The sequence below is a fragment of the Hyalella azteca genome, unplaced genomic scaffold (assembly GCF_000764305.2).
Source record: "Hyalella azteca isolate HAZT.00-mixed unplaced genomic scaffold, Hazt_2.0.2 contig3147, whole genome shotgun sequence".
NCBI classification, from domain to species: domain Eukaryota; kingdom Metazoa; phylum Arthropoda; class Malacostraca; order Amphipoda; family Hyalellidae; genus Hyalella; species Hyalella azteca.
The window spans coordinates 24,624-47,719 of record NW_025933399.1 but is presented as its reverse complement, the minus strand read 5'-3'; the positions used below and the strand labels follow the sequence as shown (position 1 = coordinate 47,719).

At 38.1% G+C, this 23,096-nt stretch overlaps 1 protein-coding gene across 1 annotated transcript; it reads left to right on the top strand.

Moving 5' to 3' along the window:
- Positions 1-5,693: 5,693 nt before the first annotated feature.
- Positions 5,694-22,692, top strand: LOC108665858 (cullin-2). The gene is made up of 17 exons (XM_018152665.1): positions 5,694-5,943; positions 6,210-6,304; positions 7,290-7,390; positions 7,920-8,110; positions 8,568-8,734; positions 9,454-9,685; positions 9,887-10,062; positions 10,998-11,205; positions 11,805-11,951; positions 12,586-12,666; positions 13,487-13,553; positions 15,647-15,732; positions 16,034-16,147; positions 18,500-18,604; positions 19,572-19,685; positions 19,980-20,138; positions 20,930-22,692. The coding sequence occupies exons 1-16, from the start codon at positions 5,719-5,721 to the stop codon at positions 20,109-20,111; spliced, it is 2,241 nt and encodes a 746-aa protein (XP_018008154.1). The 5' UTR covers positions 5,694-5,718; the 3' UTR covers positions 20,112-20,138; positions 20,930-22,692.
- Positions 22,693-23,096: the final 404 nt, after the last annotated feature.

The window sequence follows — 23,096 nt, the reverse complement described above, 5'->3', positions numbered from 1 at the left end:
AGCTTCAGTATCGATTATTGGGCATCGGCCACATCGATCGTAAAATGCGTGCATCTATTTCAATCATGCCACATCATTCGCGAAGCGTGAGCGTCGGCCACATCGATCGTGAAATGCGTGCATCCATGTCGGGCATTGATCGTAATGCGCGGGCGTCTATGTTGATCATTGATTGTGAAGCGCGGGTGTCTATGTCGATCATCTTGCAACTGCCGCATTGATCGTGCAAGTACGCGCTATCATCAGGCATCGGTCAGAGATGCACTTTCGTATTTCTAGCAAACATACTGGCAACTTTCTTCCCTGGCGTACTGGTGGTGTGCATGGTAAACTTCCAGCGCCCACGCAAGTCGCAACACCTTCCAGACCATGGGCAATCAATTTTGGCGTCCTCGCCGTCCGTTTGCTGCAAACATCGGCGTCCACCGTCCGTTTAGATGGTGCCTTGGAGTCTTTTGGGCAGAAAAACGGCGTCCTCGACCTATGTTGTGCCATACTCTACAGACTGGAAAGAGTATGTATGTTGTAGAGTATGTATGTTGTGCCATGTGTGTAGAGTATGTTGTGCCATACTCTACAGCATAGTGCGCAGCACACTATGCTAGTGGGCAGTAGTGTCAGAACTCTGATCATCTGAAAAGTGTCAGAACTCTGATCATCTGATGAATGATGAAAGTCTTTGAAAGATAGGATGAACGTGGTATATTCCGACACATTAAGGAGTAAGGACGCATCGAGAAATGAAAAACTATAAAAAAACCGTATGCATTATGTAAGTTCTGTTGCCTTCACGTGACTCTCAAAACACTTCACTACGCGTCAGCAACAATGAAACGTCACAAAATCTTGCCATATTTATTAAAAAGCCTTTAGAATGGAAACCTACCAAATCCCTATCTATATTCCGTCACTGTGTGTGGCAATATTCGACACGTGGTGAGTCGTATTGCGTCAGCGCTTCAAATTTAACTGATACGTAATGCCGACATCAACGTATTCGAATTCCGTTTGCTGTGTGAGCTGTATTGGGATAATGGGATACAACACGGCTTTGAATTAGAACACTAACGAATATTGAACACTACTTAATTACGTTTAATTAACAGCTATTAGGCTTTTAATTAAGCAAATTTCAATTTTTGTACAAAGCTTGGAACGATCTGTGTGTGTCCAATTCAAGTTGTGTCAGAATTAGTTTTGATGGGTCTAAATCCATCACTCAACTTAATCATCTATTAATTTATTTACAACTTGAAATCAGCGAATACAAGTTTATTTAAAGGATTCCTAATATATTCACAGACGTATTTAAAAGTCTTAAACCATAATATTCTTCCTATAAAAATAGTTATTCACTAGCTATTTGGTAGAGCAAGGTCAACTGTCAAATTTGACACATTTTTTGATGATCTCACCAGGTGGCATGCATTGTGGCTGTTATACATACGAAATGTAAACAGACGGTGTTCAGTGTTGCCATATGACTTTGGAGAAAATTTCTTCTAAAATAAAGATGGCCGGGATTGCGCGAACACGTGCGCAAAGATAATCAATTTTCATTACATTGTGCCAACTGTTCACAGCAATAGCTTAAAAAAGTGAAAATGCGCGGGAAAATTCACCGAAAACGTACATCATCCTGAGTGTGGGCCATGCGCCACACCATAGTGGCAAACCACAGCTTTTTTAGAATCAGTTCATTTTCAATTTCCTTATTTACCCAAGATTTAAATCAATTCCTTATGTATGTCGTATGATACTGCTGGTATCCAGGATACTTAACTGGTCTACTTATAGGACTCACAAATGAACTTGAGGGAGAGTCTGAAAAACTCTCTGCTTTGCCACTATGCGCCACACTCCAACAAGGCTAAAATAGTTTAATATGGATGTGCAACAACGTTATCAGTCTATCACACACCGTACACACAAACATATATCCGCATTGTGCTGCGGTTGGTCGGGTTGGATATGAAGATTCTTTCATAGCCTAGAATAGCACTAGATCATAATGCAAGCAAACGTTAATCATAGAACTAAAGATGGCGACATCACTTGAGATGTGCCATAACTGCCATCGGTGCCTTCTAATGATTGACTGGTTGCGAGCCGCAGCAAGTGGCATGGGAATTGGTCCATGGTGGCAGGGACCATGGTGGCCATGGGGACCATGGTGGCAGGGAATTTTTCTGAGTACTTATCGCTTTGCAAAAGCCTAACACAGTCCTCAATCATAGCCTTAAGCAACATTTTTATAGTACGTTAAATGCACTCACATTTGTTCCCTTCAACAGGGGGTACGAAGGCCAGGACCTGGACACGATACTTGATGTTCATCAATCCCGACATCCTCCCGGCTGGCAAAATAGACACGATCAATACCTAATAACAATGCACGTAAATGGACTATACAAATTAGGTCAATACGGCATAATTACAGAGCGTAATTGAACTATGTGATACTAAAATGATCTGTCATTTATTTTTGCTTTATTTGAGCAATTATGGTTTCCAAATCTGGGTGTGCTATGTTATGTCATGTATACTTTGAATGTGCAAAATTAAAACCATCATATGACAATTGTTACGTAGGTTATCATAGCACAAATTGCAAATGGAGTATCATGATTGCAGTTCTGCCACCACCCTTTATTGAATTATCCCACCTTTTCTCTAAAATTCAATAATCTCTCTTTCAGCAAAGTTTGCGAAATTCATTAGCTGCTTAAATTACTCTGCTGTGGTGTTCGAGTTCTGGTTGACATGACATCCGTTTGCTTGTTAGACGCTACTTTTGTAAAGGTTGCTTCAGATAAATTAATCATTGCCAATTGCCATTCCCATGTTCCACCCTGAATTTAATGTACCTACCTAACAATATTGAATGGTATTCATTCATACAAATCTGTATCTATTAAACTTTGACATTTTAAGATCTGATGGAAGCAACAGGCATCCCTAACGATGTGAGGATGTATATAAAACCATTAATGATCTAGAAGCGGGCTTCACAAAAAAAAAAAACATTTCAACATTGCTATAATTAAATAAAGATTATCACTTGTAGTTTAATAAATATGAAGTCTCCCTATTAAAAAGTTAGTCAAACTAACAATAGTAGTCAAACTAACAATAATAAAATGCAAGACATGTCCGGGTTACTTCTGACTCATGGTTGAACTATATAAGGTTGACCCACAAGAAGTTCCCTCTTTCAGTTCAGCTTTCTTGTTACGTCACGTAGATCGATAAACGTAAACAATCCCGTCATTCCCATGCCTGATTGGTCGACTGGTTTGATCGCATTTCGGTGATTGGTTAATGCCCGTGACGTCACTGAGATCAGTGACGTCACAGGCGAACAACAAGGTACATCTGCAAAAATGGGCTTCTGATGGGTCAACCTTATACCTACTAGTTCAACCATGCTTCTGACTCTTCCGCTTGTCGGATATGAAACGTACGGTTATCGAAAACTGCAGCTATTATACATACAAAATGTAAACAGACGGTGTTCAGTGTTGCCATATGACTTTGGAGAAAATTTCTTCTAAAATGAAGTTCTAGGTTTCTCATTCACCAAATTTCTGTATCAAGAAAAATCATATGATATTGAAGGATAGTTAAAGGCATACTGTACTGAGTATTACGTCTGTTCCTCCACAAACTGCTCCTGCGTGGCGTAGAATTGATGGCCGGGATTGCGCAAACACATGCGCAAAGAGAAACAATTTTGATTACATTGCGCCAACTGCGCAAACCTATGGCTTTATAAAACTCTATGTGGGGGAAAATTCCCCAAAAATGTGCATTATCCTGAGTGTGGGTGTGCACCACTGCATAGTGGCAAAGCAGAGAGTTTTTTAGACTCTCCCTCAAAGGCCTCAAGTTCATTTTTCAACATCAAAGTAATAAAATCATGAGTTACAAGGTAAAAGTAGGTACTATGTGCACAAAAAAATTTTCCTTTGATTGTAATGAAAATTACATCACTGATGAGAGAAAAAAATGTATTAAAATATATAAGTACAAGTGCAGTAGGTCAAAAAGTAAAAAAGCTATGAATTTTTTCATTTCTTCAATATCACCCCAAAAATGGACCAACTTTTGTAACTTTTTATTTGGAAAAACTATCATTTGTAGGCTTCCTATGAGTCAATTTCAATGATTTGTCACCATTCAAATGCTCATGTTGTAGAATGAAGGCTATCTATTCTAACTAGAATAAAACATTTTGGTTGAGACTTTGACTGCAGGTGGGTGGGAGAAATGGGTGCAACTGATAGATATGAATGCTATTACTTAACTTGAATGCAGAATTATATGGAATAAATTTCAGTTTCATGGTTTGGGCAACATAACTGAGCTTGAAAAATATGATATTAAATAGAATAAACTAATAAAGTTTGCTATTAATAATAATAATATTAATTAATATTAAATCCTGAGTAATTATAATAAATGTTAGTTAATATTTGATATTAATGATATTAATTTTATTCAATTGATAAATAAAAATAATTATATTATTAAATACTGATCATATCATGTCTCATTTCATGTCTCGTCTCATCTCATGTCTCGTCTCATCCCATGTCTTGTCCCATGTCTCATCTCATGTCTGGTCTTGTCCCATGTTTCGTCTCATGCCTTGTCTTGTCTCGTCTCATCTCGTGTCTCATCTCTTGTCTCATCTCATCTCATGTCTTGTCTCATCTCTAGTCATGTTGTTGCCAGGTCTAAAATGTCTCGCACCGCAGGTGAGATAAACCTGTTATCTGCTTCTAACTAACTGGCAACAACCCTACTCTGAATGAAGGTGTCTCATCTCATTTCATGTCTTGTCTCATCTCATGTCTCATCTCATCTCATGTCTTGTCTCATCTCATGTCTCATCTCATCTCATGTCTTGTCTCATCTCATGTCTTGTCTCATCTCATGTCTCATCTCATCTCATCTCATGTCTCGTCTCATGTCTCATCTAATCTCATTTCATGTCTTGTCTCATCTCATTCTCTTCTCATGTCTCATTCTACATCTCATCTCATATGGCATCTCTGAAAAAATTCCATATGCTATTCGTAAGGTGTCAGATGCAAAATAAAAGACTGAACTAACCCTGAAAGCAGGGTAATAATGGACACTAGAAATAAAGTTTAATTTTAGTATGTTTGAAGCATGCATAATGTACTCATCTATTACTAACATTAGTCACAGTATGGTACTCTGATGTCTTCCTTTTCCTTTGTAGATGATGTATATTTAGAATAAATGACATTTTCTGTGATTTTTACTTGTTTTCTTTATTGATATGATTTTACCTTATCCATACATTTCCATATTATTGGTGTGATATTACCTAGTCCATGGACATGCCATTGAACATTGACAACAACCTTGTCTGTCCACTGCAAGCTTCATATCAGAAGCTATACAGCATTTCCTCCGTAAGCTTACAGGACTGGGCTTGTTATTTTGCACCATTTTAATTGGCTCAAGTGAATTCAATATAACTGGAAAAGATTGTAAAAGACATACCTGAAATTGAAAGGAACATTTCAGTGGCAACCATTATATTTATTGGCAAAATAAATTATAGTTTAGGTTGATTACTTTTCATTCTATGTTGCCTGGTGCATAATTTTATCTACCCATCACAAAGTATAACTGTTTAATGTTTCCTCATCTTTCAGATAGTGAATTTCATTGGGCTTCAAAATGTCTTTGAAGCCCAAAGAGGTAAATTTTGATGTGACGTGGAAAAAATTGAGTATAACCATAAAAAATGTCCTGCAAATGGATCCAGTTCGCCATGATGTTTGGACAGAATGCTTCTCTGATGTCTATTCTCTTTGTGTTGCATTTCCTGAGTCATTGGCTGAAAAACTTTATGATGAAGTGAAGCAACTCTTGTCAGACCATGTGGCCAACTTGTACAATCAAGTAAGTTATGTTTATGCTGCTAATTGTTCTCTTATGATAACTTAGCATTCTATTCCAGTAAAGTTAAGCTCTGGTTTTTAATGGCAATGCTTCTAGTTGCTCATAAACTAAATGATTATAAAGTTTTTATTGGTTTAAATTTATTTTCAGATTGTAAAATCCTTTACCAATATAATTTAATTTTTTAAAACTATTAAGTAGATCCCCAATGAAGTTATCAATGTGTTCTAATTTAACTATATTAATTGAATTTCTCTCCTTGTCAGGTATCAGCTGCTGGAGAAGAAAGTATTTTAATAATCTATCACACACACTGGATGCAGTTCAACAAAGGTGCCAAGTATCTGGACAGCCTATTCTCGTATGTATTCAGTTATTTATACACTCTAATTTCTATTGCACTATGCTGTTCCAACAATGCATCTTGATATTTGTAGTAACTTTTTGGTAGGGTCACTTTTTCTCAAAAAAATTCTTTGTTGCAACTGATGAAGCACAGAGCAGAAGAGGAAGATCATGTTAATTAATGTATATGTACTTTCTAAAATTAATAAAAAATTACCCATGGGTATCAAAGTGCTAACCCCCCATACACTGGAATGTTAAACCTAAATTCCAAAAATTAAAGTATGATAACTTATTTAAATAGTTTTTGAATACATTAAATACACAAATAGGTACTTCATTTATAAAAGAGCATGGCCAACAAGCTCTATAACACAATGCTCACTAGCATCCGAGATCATTTTTGTAATTTACTAGGAAAATGACATCTAAAATGAGAAAATTAATTACACTGCCATGTTGCACTGGTTTAGACATAGTCTTGATTTATTTATCCTTCTTTTCATGAATGTAACATGATTCTGCTTCATGTAGACATTATAGAAACTCACAAAAGATTCCTTGAACAAATTCAGGGACAAAAATTAATAAAATATAAGCAAGCATTACTTCGACAGGTTAAGATCATGGCTATAGCTCTGAAACATACATGGTCCATATAGCTCTGTTAAACATGTATCCAAATACATGCTTACTTAAGTAATTCGGAAACAAGTGCATTGAATCCAAATCTGCCTGCTCTGTAGATTTATTATGGATTCCTCTTAGCTCAATGAAAAAATTCAGGGAATTTTTCCTCTGCCACCCAATAATTGGTAGAATGCATTTGATTGAATTTGAATGCATGAACTGCATGAACAAGCAACTGATTGGATTTATTCTGAAAAATAGCTCTCTTGTTACAGTATAAAAAATTGATCAACATTCATTTCATTGGTACTTTAATAGCACTTTAAAGGTAACAATACTGTTTTTAAGATGGAAATACTGTTATTTTTCAGGTATCTCAATGTACAGCACATTCAAAAGCAGCGTTTCTCTGAAGCAGACCAGAAGTATGGTCATATCACTATGGACATAAATGAGCAGCACATGGAAATCGGTGAGTTACATAATTCTTTAGTTCAATATTGTAGTCTTGTATAAAAATACTTTTTTTATTGAGAATTTTTTTTGACAGTTGTGCTTTTGATTTTTAGTTATGATGACAGCTGTACGGTAGACCATTGGAAGTTTGTCAATGGCAGTTCTGTTAAATTTCTTCTCAAACTTGCCTCTTCAATATGCACATTTTGATTTGATTTGACATTTGATTGAGATTTAGTTCCAATTCAGTTTACAAATAATTTAAATTCAACACATTTTTATGATCTTGCGTCAGATGGCTTGCTCATTACATATAAGCTATGAAACTGATGCTAATTTCTTAGAGCAAAACCAAGAAATTATTGCTTGCAGGCTCCAAATTTACATTAATTTCACAATTATATCATATCTCATGCTTAGGATTGAAATATTATTTCTTCAGTTGCTTGAGTGTGATTAATGAGGTTGTGGTAAAAATCACAGACTAATCTCAAATCACTAATCTCACCCAAATAAAAAAGTTGAAACAAATTTTTTTTGTGCAGGTGAGCTTGCTTTTGAAATCTGGAAAGAAGAGTTTATCAAGCTACTAAAGGAGAGACTCGTATTGGTGCTGCTGTCTTGTATCAAGGCAGACAGACTCAATAAAGGACTTGTGGCTCCCGTACACATTGTCAAGGGGGTGATATTGTCCTTTGTGGAAGTGTGCAACTTTAAGAAGAAGAACACATATGTGGTGAGGAGACCAGAATGTTTTTTTTTGTTAGCCGTGGCAATTATTATCTGTTAAGGCCTATGGTTTGTTTACCTTTTAATGCAGGGAGCTGAAGATTGAACAACTTTTATTTTATACTTTATAACTGAAACTTATTAGTATAAACTTTTTACTTTTTTGCAGTTCTGGTCAGAGTTCTTATTGATGTACCTACTATTCCTTTATGATACATAGAAATTGAGCCATCAGGCTCTGGCTTAGGTAATTAAAAAATTTCTATACACAAATAAATATATATTTTTTATTTTGTGAAACAAGCAACTTCATTGAACTTTGAAAGGACTGTATTAATTGAAACAAGTTTCAATATTAGCATTATTAACCATCAATAACTTGCTTCTTGTTTGATTATCATAATGTGGGTTGTATTGAAGTATGTTGTTCCAGTCTCTTGTACCCACTGAGCTCTGCATTGCAGCTGTATGAGAGCGTGTTCGAGGAGCTGCTGCTGCAGCAGACTGCCGAGTTCTACAGAGGGGAGAGCATTGCCCTCCTCCAGGAGCTGACGCCGTCCCAGTACATGACCCGAGTCATCGCTCGCAAGGAGGAAGAGAAGATGCGCTGTGCCAAGTTCCTTCCTCCAAGGTGCCATCAGTCATTATTTCTTGTCTTTTAGTTTAATTTTATCATAATTACTGAGTTAGGGCCTTTTATTAATCATTAGCAAATTTTTTAAAAAAACCAAGAGCCTTCTAATTAATATGAGTTGTTTTACATTGTTTTTCGAAGTTATGTATCATGCTGGAAGACTGTATTTTTTTGCTTAACAATTCAAATGGTTTTAAAATTTTATGCTTTCTAGTGATGGTTAGATGTAGGGTGCCAAGTATGTTTATTAGGAGTGACCTGCTTTAGCCAAAGTCTCATTCACTAGCAGTCCTCAAGAGAATACGAATTTTGGTTTCTCCTGTGTTTGTTAGTAGCAGAACAGAAATAATACAAGAATAATCCCTATCACCTTCCTTGTCTGTCTACTGGGTGCACATCCTTCCTTTCAAGCAATCTCTTGCATTAGTTGCGTTTCTTTTGCATTAATTTCGTTTGTTCTCTTCGTTTTTCCTGTTTCTGTTCACTCGTCCTTTCTTTGTTTCTACATTTTTGTTCACTTGTATGCAATTACCGCGGTTCATCTATCTTTGCATTATTTTATTTGCTTTTTACTCATTTAATAAACAAATGAGTCTTCTCTAGTATAAAGAGAAGAGTCATTTCATACTTTGGGCATAACGAAGTGAATTTTTTGGTGTTCTATTCGTACTGTAGCTTCAGGAGACAATGAAGTCTCAATTTAACTCTCTGTGCAGCTGCCACGTGAAGCTGGAGAAGAAGGTGCACGTGGAGCTCGTAGAGAAACACATGACGATGCTGCACGGCGAGTGTGGCAAACTCGTGGCTGGTGAGCGCGTCGAGGACCTGGCCAACATGTACGTGCTGCTCAAGCCCATCAAGGACGCCCTCAAGCCTCTCGTCTCGTGCATTCAAGAGCACATTAAACAGCAAGGCCTGCAGGCTGTTCATCAGCTCTCCGGTGAAAATGTTAGTACTTATTTATATGCATTGTGAGTAGAAAGTTTTCAGATATATAGTGCACTATTTCATTGTGAGTAAATATTTTTCTAGTCTAGGGGTCATGTCTTGCCTTATCATATTTTTTATTTAACTTAAAATGCCAGAAATCGTTAAAAATTCTATAGTTTTGAATCCAGCCAAAACGTTGTACATTTATTTTCCCTACAGATGGCGACACAGTTCGTAGAAAACCTGCTAGCGGTGCACGCCAAATACTCGGGCTTGGTCGCCGAGATGTTCAACCGCGACCACCAGTTCCAGGAGGCGCTGCACCGAGCCTTCGAATCCGTTGTCAACTCAAAAATGTCCAGAAATTTCCCTAAAAGTCCAGAAATCATCGCAAAGTAAGTGCAGCTGAAGAGAAGGTCCCCATTTGTAGCAAAGGTAATTCAAATGTTTCTTTAAAATTCAAAAACCAGTTGGGTGTTGTGAAAATCTTTAGCAACATCTCTTCTCAGTGCGTAAGTACATCAATGTATTCGGGAACTTTGAAAAATTCTTTGAACTCTCTTCAGACATAATTAATTGGCATGAATCAAATTAACATCTAATAAATAACTTATTTTGTTCTGTTTCAACTGGCTGTCACCAATTCAAGTGTTCATCACAGTGTGATGTTCTGTTAAAACATTTCGGGCTGATTTTTAAACTATATCTGTATTTCATAATGATTGCATTGATCATTCTCAAAACTCGTGGAAAAAATTTTTTTTACTTCTTGTCCAAATTTTCGAGTTTTTAAATTTATGGTTTGGTTCTGCATCAGCAAGTTATATTAGAAAGAATTGAAAGATTAGTGAGCTGATTCTTTCTATTGTATTGTTCTACGCTTCTCTTATTTGCACAAATGCAAAGAAATTTAACATTTAACTTGGTTCAAAGTCAAAATCAATAATGAGCATTGCTCAATCGCCAATTATCTATAAATTCATTTAATTTCTAGTGGTACAAGTTACACACAATTTGGTTGATAGCCTGCCAGCAGCAGTAGGGCTGCATGGCTAGTCAAAACTCCCTTAAGTTCACGTAGCAGACAAAGTTCACATAGCGACCAATTTCTCGTCTATGATTTGTGAATATAGTTTCAGAAGCCATCAGTGATTGGCAGACGGAGTTACAAACTCGTATCTATTTTTGTATGGTGCCCGATTCTGTATGGATTCTGTTCTGCCAGATTCTGTGCAGTTTGCTCAGACTATGGTATGGACCTGCCGCATGACTTTTGTATAAACTGGCATTACTAATTAATTTGATATCTCATAATTGCTCCTGTGCCCAGATACTGCGACACATTGCTCAAGAAGTCGACCAAAGGATTGTCTGAAGGTGAAGTGGACGACAAGCTGACGCACTGCATCACCATCTTCAAGTACGTCGAGGACAAGGATGTCTTCCAGAAGTTCTATTCGCGGCATCTCGCCAAGCGCCTCATACACCAGCAGAGCGTCTCCATGGACCTCGAGGAGTCCATGATCAACAAACTCAAGGTGGTCTTTCTAACAAACTTCTGCAGTTGAAGGTTCACTTTCTAGGTTCACTTGCTCGAGGTATTGCATTCAGTTTTGTATTCGCTCCCACTGTCAACGATAAATCTTTTCTTATTGATTGAAATAATTACTTTTCATGAGCAAGTAAAAGTTGATGTCTCCTTTTAGTTAACTTGAGACCATCGTTATGAGTGAATTAGACCTCATCTGTTTGAGATAAACTTACATCCGCTCCATGAATGAGAAGTAAGCCGCTACTTGGAGCTAGTTTGAGAGCTCATCTGAGGTTATGCAGCTGATATCTTCTAAGGTGTAATTTTATAGATTATGTAGGATTGAAAGGCGCATAGTTTAATCTATACATTTTTAGGCTTATTTTAGTCGTGAAGCCTCAACTTTAACTTTGAAAACGTGCATGGTGTATAGGTGTGAACGCCACATGCTGAATGAAACTGTGCCACAGCATAATTGATGTGTGTGTTGCGTAAAGCTTGAGTGCACTTCTGTAACGTATAACTCAAGTGTACGTAATATATGAATAGCAAATTTACACATACTCAATTATATGTAACATATGATACATTCCGTTGTGCGGGCAGAGCGCGTGCGGCTACGAGTTCACAAGCAAGCTGCACAGGATGTTCACAGACATGACGCTCAGCGAGAGCCAGAACCAAAAGTTCAGCGAGTTCCTCAAGGACAACAAACTCTCCCTGGACACTAACTTTGCCATCAACATCCTCCAGGTGACTCAGTCTGCTCATTCGTGTAGCTATTTACAGCCTTCAAAATTCCGGTGATTCAAATCTAATTCCATGCAATTTTGGGATTCACCAGGCCACTCTTCAGTTATTTTTTAAATCTCTATACCCACATATATAAGCCTCGAGTTATTGTTATGAAAGTAGCCTTTTGAGTGGGACAAATTTTTTTAGATTTTTTTAGTTGTATGTAAAATAAATAATTGTAAAATTATTTGTGTATGTAAAATAAAATCGTGGATGATTTGTTTCAAACATGCTTTTTGGTTCGATTCTTTTATGTGCTACTTGGGGCTGATTTGTTTTGGTAATTTTTAGTCTTAAATCAAACTGGTTGGAAATAGAATTTAGCATGCATATGAAAAATTGCTGCAAAAGTTCCAACAAACTTGCCAATTTTATGACATATTAGGTTGGAAATTTTTTCCTTCAGTTAGAGTTCGTTCCTGATGAATACTTCATGTGAAGCACAACTTAATTATTGTAAATATTCAACTTTTTTTTATCTTTGACGGTGACTACCAGGACTTTAGGTAGGAATAGCGTAGTGGACGGTTAGTCTAACAATGCGTGAAAGATTGAAATGTTTATATATTTGTTGTGCTGTTATATCCCGCAGGCTGGAGCGTGGCCCCTGGGCACCACCAGTCTGGGCTTCTCCATGGCGCTGCCCCTGGAGCTCGAGAAGCCCTTGCAATATGTGAGTCACGTACACACAAAATAATTTCTTGCCCCTGCCATGCCCCCTGAGAAACACATGAAGATCGCGACATACAATTAATTTTGCCATGTAAACGCTTTCTAATTATAGAGCTGCATCTCTGGTAAGCCACATTGAACATATGCAAAGGCTCAGCTGGGCAGAACAAGTAAAGTGACTAACGGTATTTGTACAAAGGCACAGTAGTGGCGGCCAGTATAACTTTCAGATGCCAACAGCTACTAATATTCAAGCCACTGGCCTCGTGTAACGGGTCACTGGGTCCATCTGTGGCCAGTAACGCCTATACACTAGGCGGTAAATAGTGGCGGACAGCTTTTGAAACTATTACAGGCTGCCACTACTGTTCTCGTTGACAAGCACTGTAGAGCGAAATATCAAGCGTCTTGTATCAGAAAGTGAGTTCTTATCATGCCGAAGATATTATTTATGTCAGAAGTCATATTATTTTTACTAGCTGATTTTCTAATATTAGTTCACTTGGATAAATACTGTATGTGTCATAGATTTTTTCATGTACTGCACTATGACCTTGCCGCAAACATTGAATATTCTTTGGGCAAGTTTTCTATTCGAGGTTTGCTTTCTAGTTTCTCTAGTCTCTATGAAGTTGAATTATGCCTATGAAATTTTGCACTTTGATGACAGCTTGTTGATTAATGATAAGTGTGCATGAAATATTACGTGGCATAAATGTATCACCCGCTTTACTGTTCCATAACTTCATTCGGACGTGAACTTACTAACAATTCACATTGTTATCATCACTAACGCGTTCGATTTTACCCATTCTTTTCAGTTCGAGAAATTCTACCACTCAAGTTTCAACGGCAGAAAATTGACGTGGCTACATCATCTATCTCAAGGCGAGTGGCGAATTTTATTTATTGTTAGTCAATTTGATAGTTCACTGGCCCCCTGAAATCCCCTGATTTATTTAATATCAGCAGCAACCTTTCTTTTGCTCATAAGGTTGAAGGTGGAATTATAATAATAATTATTATAAGGAATTATGACAAAAATGAATAATAGTAATAATTCCTTATAATAGAATTATAATGAATTATATTTTTTGATAAGTGAGGCATACCATTTGTTTAAGCTTGCTTGACATCATTTATTGGCCAGCATAAAAGTAGTTCAAATTACTTGAAAGAAGGCAGTGCAATCGTTCCGTACTCTTCAACAGGAATTTTTTACGAGTAAATTGAATTGCTACGAGCAGCTTCGGGATAGAATTTCATCTCAAAGTTTTTGTGCATCAGTCTACGCAGAATTTCCAATTATTGAATAAACTGCATATGTTAAGAATGTACTGGCTCTTGTGATAATTATGAAGCAAATCTCGTTCTTATTATAACGACCTTCAGCTTATCGCAGTCGTAGCATAAGAACATTGTGCGAGATTAGTTTAAAGGGAGCGTCTTGGTCCAAAATCGACAATTTTGGCTTTTCCGGTTTTTAATCCCATCTTAAAGCTGACATTCTGACCTATCCAACGGTACCAAAACCATCTCTGTACGTTGATTTATGCGTTCACGACAGATCGCGAAAGGGCAAGGGTTGGTGGAGTCCTTTAACATTTAACATAGGGAGTAAATGCCTCAGTAAATGCCTCATACACTCAGTACAGTCTTCACACTCTCCGCTCCAGTAACCCTTCAGCTGTCGTAAGGGATGGTTGCGCTCTGTCGTTCCCATCATCCTTGACAGAGACATAGCTCCAGTAACGTCTGGTCTTGCATCCTTGCAACCTTGAATGCCGATTTCGATGCGCCCGGGACTTTGTCGGGCTCAACTGAACAATCACACTTATTGTCACTGGAAAACTATCTCCTCCTACAGTTTTGAAGCTACAGCAATGAGAGATATACTGTTCGATTCGCAAATAAAAGATCTAGAGATTGCTCATTCACTTTCTGGAATTTCGTTATAGTTTTTATTCTATTTAGAAAAAAGGAAAGGGGCGGTGGGTGAAAATCGAGAAATTTTCGAAAAAATTTACGAAAAATGCTCGTCACCCACAAAAATTCGAATTTAGAAAAAATGAATGACCAATCGATAGATACAGTGGGGGGAAATAAATATTCGTACACTTGAAAAATCGTATTTTAATGTATGTAAGTACACAAACTTAACAGGAAAAGTGATTTAAATTATGTATAGAGACGCATAGTATTCAAAAATACTATCAAAAGAAATTAAATCTCAATGCAACAAAAAACAATGCAACATNTTCTGTCTCTTATACACATCTAGATGTGTATAAGAGACAGATGTTGCATTGTTTTTTGTTGCATTGAGATTTAATTTCTTTTGATAGTATTTTTGAATACTATGCGTCTCTATACATAATTTAAATCACTTTTCCTTTTAAGTTTGTGTACTTACATACAGTAAAATACGATTTTTCAAGTGTACGAATATTTATTTCCCCCCACTGTATAGTCTTTACGCGTCGAATATATATTCGTCTCGATGTTGTAGCTTGAAAATCCTAGGAGGAGATAGTTTTCTACAGTACCCCCTTTTTGGCCGTTTTCTAAGAATTTCACTTTTTCTTTCATTTTTTTCGAAAAATTTATACGAATAAAAAAGTCTTAGATTTATGTTTTACAAATGTATATACCAAGTTTCAAAGTGATCCGTTGATAAATAAAAAAGTTTTTCTGGGACCCAGACGCTCCCCTTAAATCAAAACCTTGCATTTCACTGCGCAGAACAGATTAGTGATAAGGTACAAACTTAACAAGCAAAATGCAATAGTTTGAGCTGGACTGAATTACGGCGCTTGTGACGTGGCCGTTCTTAGTGACGGCGCTTGTGACGTGGCTTGTCTTAGTGACGGCGCTTGTGATTTGTCTTAGTGACGTGGCTTGTCTTAGTGACGTGGCTTGTCTTAGTGACGTGGCTTGTCTTAGTGACGTGGCTTGTCTTAGCTTGTCCATGTGACGTGCAGGGGAGCTGAAGTGCTGCTTCACGTCACGCACCTACATCATCACCATGGTCTCCTACCACGTCGTCATCATGCTGCTCTTCCAGAAAGTGAGACCTCCTCAGCTTCAGGATTATATTTCTCTCTTCAATTATTCAAGCTCAAAATAAAGCAATGGGTACAATAACTTCTGAAAATTATGATGATGATTTTATACTAAATACTCGGAATACGAGATTGATCTTTTTCTCCAAGTATTGAACTATTGCACGTATCTCTTTTACAATTGTTTGTTAACAATGTATTGTGTATATAACCTCCAGCACGTAGAGAAAACAACAAATGTTGGTAGGAAATATTTAGCATTGATAAGTTGTTACATTGAATTTGATAATAGATGAACTTGTACAGACTGACAGCATGAAGCTCAGCGAGTTGACTGAAGCGACCAAGTTCACATCAGACGGCTTCAGCAGGTTCCTTCAGCCGCTTCTTGACAGCAAACTTCTCGTCACTGACTCTAAGGTGAAGCAATGGCAATAAAATAATAAATAAAATATAAATGCTCGACGCTTTTTACAAGCGAAAGTTAACATGGAAACCCAAGTCTATTTTGTTTTGATTGCTCAGAAACTCGACGTATTGCTATAAGGCAGTTGTTTTCCACTAATGTATTTTTTCAGTAGTTTTGTTTTGAGTCTAAAGTTATTATCGACTCGCATAAGAACCGTTAATAGGCAAGAAGAAATTTATTGAAGTGCACGACTTCAGTACACTTCCAACAAGTACGCTCCACTCAAAAGCCTCCTACAAGCTAGACCAATTACCTTATTCCCAACATCTAGGTTCCTCGGCATGACTTTTGATTGCAAACTCTGCTGCAAACAGGCTCTGAAAAGCAACTGCCTAAAGAGTATGAACCTGCTGAAACACATGGACGGATTAACATGGGGAGCCGACGGACTAACCCCCGCTCCGCCTCTGCAGGGCTACGATCAGATCTAAGTTCGACTACGGAAGCAAAATATACCATAACGCCAGCAAAGCAACCCTGTCTGTATTAGACTCGGTCCATAACACAGCTGTAAGAATGTGCACTGGAGCCTTCAGAACATCACCTGTCATCAGCTTTTATGCAGAAAGCGGTGAACCACCACTCTACCTACGCAGAGCACAACTCACGCTCTAACTAATAACCTACCTCAAACTACTGCCCCACTCCCCAACTTGGCACAGCGTTATGACCCACGACCAAGCCAGCCTTCTCTCGTATAAGATCCCATCCTACGAGGACTATGGAACACTACTGGCAGCAGCACAGTTACCGCAGATATGCATGGTGCCTGTTAATTTTAACGGCCCATCCACGTGGCATATCCCCATAGATTTTTCTGCCCTGACCAAAACTACCCACAGAAACCTGCAACACTCCCGGCGGCTCTGAAAAACCTGTTCCTAAACCATATATACATGGAACGCACAGGATCGACGCACATCTACAAGGATGACTCCAAATCAGATGGTACAGTGGGATGTGCGGCTGTATCCGGTGCCGCAGCGATCGCAAGAAGATTCAATCCCAAGACGTCGATCTTTACTCATAGGAGTACATAGGAGCTCCCCACTGCCAGAGAAGACCTATCAGGGAGTAAATTCACTCTTTTAATCTATTCTAAAAGTGTAGTACAAGCTCTGAGAATGTACAATAACAAGCACCCCGTCATTATGGATATCCTGGTAAGGCAGACAGAGCTGTAAATGACGGGAATAGCGGTACGAGTTTGCTGGGTGCCGGGCCACGTCGGGATGCGCCGAAAAAAGAGGGCGGACGAGGCGGCAGTCAGCGCGGCCACGTCCGACATGGCGATCTTCAATGAATAAGTCCAAGTCGCGACTACTATCCCATAATAAAATCAGTCATTTGTAACGCAAGAACATTGGCAGAATATACAGGGAAACAAGTGGAGAGCCCTGAAGGACAATGTACGAGCCTGGAACTCTTCCTACCAGAGATCTTGTCGCTTGGAAGTGGCCGTGGGGAAGCTTAGGGTACGGCATTCCTTACTTAATTTGTCTTTCTTCTTTATTCTGTCTTCATTTATAGAATATATCTATATCCTGTCGTGGTACTGTGGGTGAGAGCAGATTGCACTCGCCGCCTGAATTGACGAGAGCAATATCTTCGTCATCCTCCCCTCACGGCTGCTTTAAGGACGGCCACTACAGCGTACGGCCACTACAGCGTCAACCAAAGAAACTGTTTCCCCAAATATTCTCCAACGGATGAAACCCTAGCCAGGGTTATGAGGGAGATCCTTCAAATCAACTTAACAGAAGACAGCCTAAAGCGATATTAAATGCAATGTAACCTACTCTCTGAACTTTAGGACTGATGATCTGATGACACCAGCGCTAACTACACACCAACGTGATGACACACATTAACTTTAAGACCTCAAGGCAAACTATAATCTTCGCGACAGCGTGCACTGACCACTTAACCGAGCGACGAGAGATACCGAGCGGGACCCACACTGAGCTCAGAAAAATTAATGTCGGCCACCATAAGAAATGAGTTTTGGACCTTCGGTGCAAAATAGATCAAGATTTTCTGTCAGCCTTCCTGTTAAATATTTCTGGAAATTACCTTGAACCTGCCTAGGATTTTATATAAATGACTTGCCTACTGAATTTAGTAGGTATTAGTTTTGAATTGTGAAATTTACATTTCTTACGATCATGATCTTTTTTTAATTTGATTGGTATGTTTTCACTGTTATAAGAAAAATAAATAAAACAATTATGTACCTGAGTTAAACGAGAGAATGGACGATAAGCTGAGAGATTCGTAATGTTGTATTAATTTACTTTCTGCAGGAGCTGACCGACGACTCAGTGATCAGCCTGAACTTGAAGTACTCGAACAAGCGATTCAAGTTCAGAATCGCCATGGCGCAAGTGAAAGAACAACAGCAGCAAGAGGTCAGTTCTCAAGCTACGGAAAAAAAAATTAATCATCTTTACCCTGAAGGCAACGAAGCTTTTCCCTCAATGGATAACGAGCATGTACTATCGGGCTAACATGATAGCTATTTCGACAGCTTACTTGTGCCGCTGTGCCCTTATAAGTACTTAACCTTATTGGCGTGGAAACTACTATAACAGTAGAGTTATGGCCTTGTCCAAGGCTGCGAGTTATTCCCTTAGGAGACTCCTGTCGTGCACTACAAATTCTTGTGGTGTGGGCAACTTAGATGCTTTCTTCTCTTTTATACTTTGATGCAGTTTTGTTTTCAGGGAATATTAATGGTGATCACGAGGAAACAAACTATGGCGAAAGAAATGATTAATTAGTAAATATAAATGGACAATGGTGAACAATATAGTAGTTTGGTGGACCAATAACTATGATGATATTATGTTCATTCTTCCAATAACTATGATGATATGATGTTCATTCTTCATTCTTCACTTGTTACTTCAGCTATGACAAAATTTGCTCTTGCAGATACTCCGAAATTACTAGAAAATTTAATGCTCACTGAATGAGGTGTTCGTGAGCCACGTGTGACTGACTGAGAATGGCATTGGTATCAAATAACATAGTTATAAAATGTATCGTAATCAAATATCATTTTAATAAAATAACATAATTATCGAATAATATTGTAATCAAATATCATTTCAATCAAATAACATAGTTATCAAATAATATCGTAATCAAATGTCATTTTAATCAAATAACATAGTTATCAAATAACATAGTTATCAAATATGTATTTTAATCAAATAACATAGTTAACAAATAACATAGTTATCAAATAATATCGTAATCAAATATCATTTCAATCAAATAACATAGTTAACAAATAACATAGTTATCAAATATGTATTTTAATCAAATAACATAGTTATCAAATGTGTATCTCGTCAAATATTAAATCTACAGGTGGCGGCAGCGCACTCGTCAGTAGAGGAGGACCGCAAGATGTACCTGCAGGCCGCCATCGTGCGCATCATGAAGACCCGCAAGCTGGCCCGCCACACCGACCTCGTACAGGAGGTGCGTGTCTGCCTGATGTTATGTGTATTGACTTGTAGTGTGGGGTTCTATTATGGCGTTTGTTGCATGTTATTGAGTCAGAATGCCGTATGATATTGTATGTACAGAAGCTCTGAAGTACTATATTTCACGATAGAATAATTAGTAATACTTTTAGTTCGCCCCCCCTATTCAATTTCTCACAAATGAATCACATTTCCAAATGTGAGTAGGTGGAAAATATGTATTACTGTATCCCTTACGTATGAAGTGTATGCTTTTTGGGATGGAGCGCTTAAAATGGATGTTTTTCAGGTGATCTCTCAATCCAAGGGCCGCTTCGCTCCCCAAGTGCCGATGATCAAGAAATGCATCGAGCTGCTGCTCGACAAGCAATACATCGAACGCTCCAACAGCAACCACGACGAATATAAATACGTCGCGTAGTCATGCTGCTGCGTGTCACACGTCCTGGTAATTATGAGTTTGGCGAATACAAATAAGTCGCTTAGTCATGCCGCGACGTTCAAATTGTCATCAAAGCGCTCTAGCATACGCATGGCAGGCTGTCACTTTGGTAAATATCCCCTAATTTAAAGGCTTTCATCGTATTGTATTTGTAACATTCAAGCGACCATTGCTGAAAACAAATCTTACGCTCGGCATACGGCTCCTCTCTGACCACAAGCGGGCCGCTGGAAACCGCCCTCATCAACCCTGCCGTCTCCCTTCGCTAATTGATAGTTTTATTTCTTCTATGAGGCAAAATTTTACTTGTCAATGCGTCCCGATTGAGATCACGATTGATCACAGCCTCTTTCCCGCTTCAACAGGTCGTATCCTTTCTCCTGCTCACTTTTTTATGTCGACTTGGACAAGCCTGCTAAACTTTCAAACACCTAACCCTCTAGCGATCAGCTACCTTGCTAGTGCAAAATACCACATTGCTGAATTTCATTAATTGAAAATAACTGACAACAAAAAACAAAACAACAAAAATCGACCTTATGATAGGCGACATGTGTGTACAGATAGACACTAAAGGGTTAAAAAATATCCATTGTGTATAACTTCGTCACGAAAACGACTGATGATGTTCTTTCCTACAAAAAGTTAATAGAGTTTTTATAAGTACAGTAGAGTTTCTGCGTTAGTTTTCTCAAATACAATCAGTTTTACTGCCCATAGCTCAAAGCTGTTCAATTCGTCCATGTGATAGCTGCTTGCTTCTGTCCCCATCAAAATAACCGATTATTTCCGTACAGGTTCCGCTCGAACTACACATCTGCCCGCTATATAGACCGCAAGCTCTCCTGACCCTTTAAAAGTACCATTGCATTATTATTGTTTGCTGCTTCGCTCCTGGAACGCATTTTTTTGGCGTGGGCTGTAATGCTGTGGATAAACGATCAGCTCGCCAGCTACGGAAGACTTACATGAATGATCCCAATTTGTCCGAAAGAAGCAGTCATCTTAGTTTACATCTCACCAAGATATGCTTTGCGACCACTGAAATTTCCGTGTCCAGCGAATAAACATGGTTCACCATATCTCTTCAAAACACAGCCTAATGTCTGATATAAGTGCTGTAGAAATGATGAGTTAAGGCATGAAAGTGTCTGCACAAGAAGTGTGTTTTGATCATTTTTGTGAACGTTTAAAATATACATTATTTTTTCGACTTGTTTGGCAACTATTATTTGGTTGATGCCATATTAGTGATGCTTTCAGAGATCGTTACTTTATGAAAACCTTTCATATCACTTATTGATATTCTTATTTGTGTCCTAGTGCTGATGGAGGCTGGGCTTGTCCGTTCATGATTACTTGTTTACATATTATTACTTGAATTGGTTTGATGGGGTCGAGACGATTTTTTGTATATTACTGTACATCAAAGCATTAGGTCAGGCGCGAAGGGTTCTTCAAGTAACGAAAGAAGAAAATGTATTTGATTTGCTTTTTAAGTTTCTTGTGCTTGTTGTTATGTTGCAATTTACATTCTTCTCGAATGGTGAACAAAAGCAGTCGTCATTTATGGAGGTTCTTTTGATCATGTCTCAGAAGGTAGGTCCTCGCGATGAGCAAGTATTGTCATTGAGTCATGCAGTAATTGATAATGTTGTGGACATGTATTATATTGTTAAAATGAATACGCACTGAACTTTCTGTTTAACTATTCGTTAAAATGATGCATTTTTTGTGATCGTTATTTGCAAAATCTCAGTTTCATCATCAAAAAGTATAATTTTTCGTTGCTACATCTCTATTTGTATACTCCAACTATCCTAGGAACCGTTGGTCTGCCTATCGATACTCGAATTTTTTGTCAATAACCTTTGCTAGTGACAGAAACGTCGGTCAGATGTAAAGACCATACGCAATCTATCGAGTAACTGAACTTGAAGGCTTACTTGACATCGTTGTGGGGTACCTGAAGAATTGAATTTCCGTCAGTCTCTACATGTTTTAGGGATGTACTTAGAATTGTGGAGGTTGCAGTTGCCTGTGCTTCATGCTGGACACTGTGGTGATGTCAGTGTTATTGTTCAGGTCTCACAGAGACATCAATTGTAAATATCGAAACAGATCGCTGAGAACGTTTTAGTCCTAGAAACGAAAACGTGTGCATGAACGACCTACGTTTCCTTGTAGTGTGGCATGACCAGCCAGGTTTTATATGAATTTTTGTATGACAGGTTGTAATCTCATGTTTGAGAGTCGTCCCTCTAATGTTGCACGTGTGTGCGCGTGCCGGCAAGTAGGCTCAATAATTCCACCCTTGTTGTCAACTAGAATGAGTGTTGTTGGATGTGAACTTGGAATTTCCACCGTTGTTGATAATTTTCTTTGTATTTATCCGCGATACTCCCAGTTATTTATTGCCTCATCTCCACATTATTATTGAGTGAACCTCATTGCCATACCACTGCTTTCTAACTTCTTTTGTGATTATTATAACAACGCCATGATAGGCCTGGGAGGTCTTTCAACTTCTACTGAGGAGAATATACAATTTTCGCCGAAATTGTTGTTTTGTTAATTTTTCCCGAATGTTAGATTACTTCATTAATGTACAAAGTTGGAATTGGACACTACAATAATAGTAAATAGTTTCCTTGTTATGTACAAGCTTGAATGCTTGACTATAAGAATGGGCTTGACTATAATTCACAAAATGTTAGGGAATTACTTCTAGCTCATTATCTGTCATTGGTTTTTATTTTTTATTGTTTTCTTTCCTTAATAGAAATATGTTTGTAGAGCACAAGCTTCGGCTCCTGTATTGGGATGTAAACTGGTATGGGTGCTTATTTGTAGCAATACTAAAAAACTGAGTTGTAACACATCCATGCGACAACATTTCTTCTCGCTTCGAGTCACCGACATGTGGAACAGCGTCCCTGCTGATAGCATCGTTGACGCTCCGAG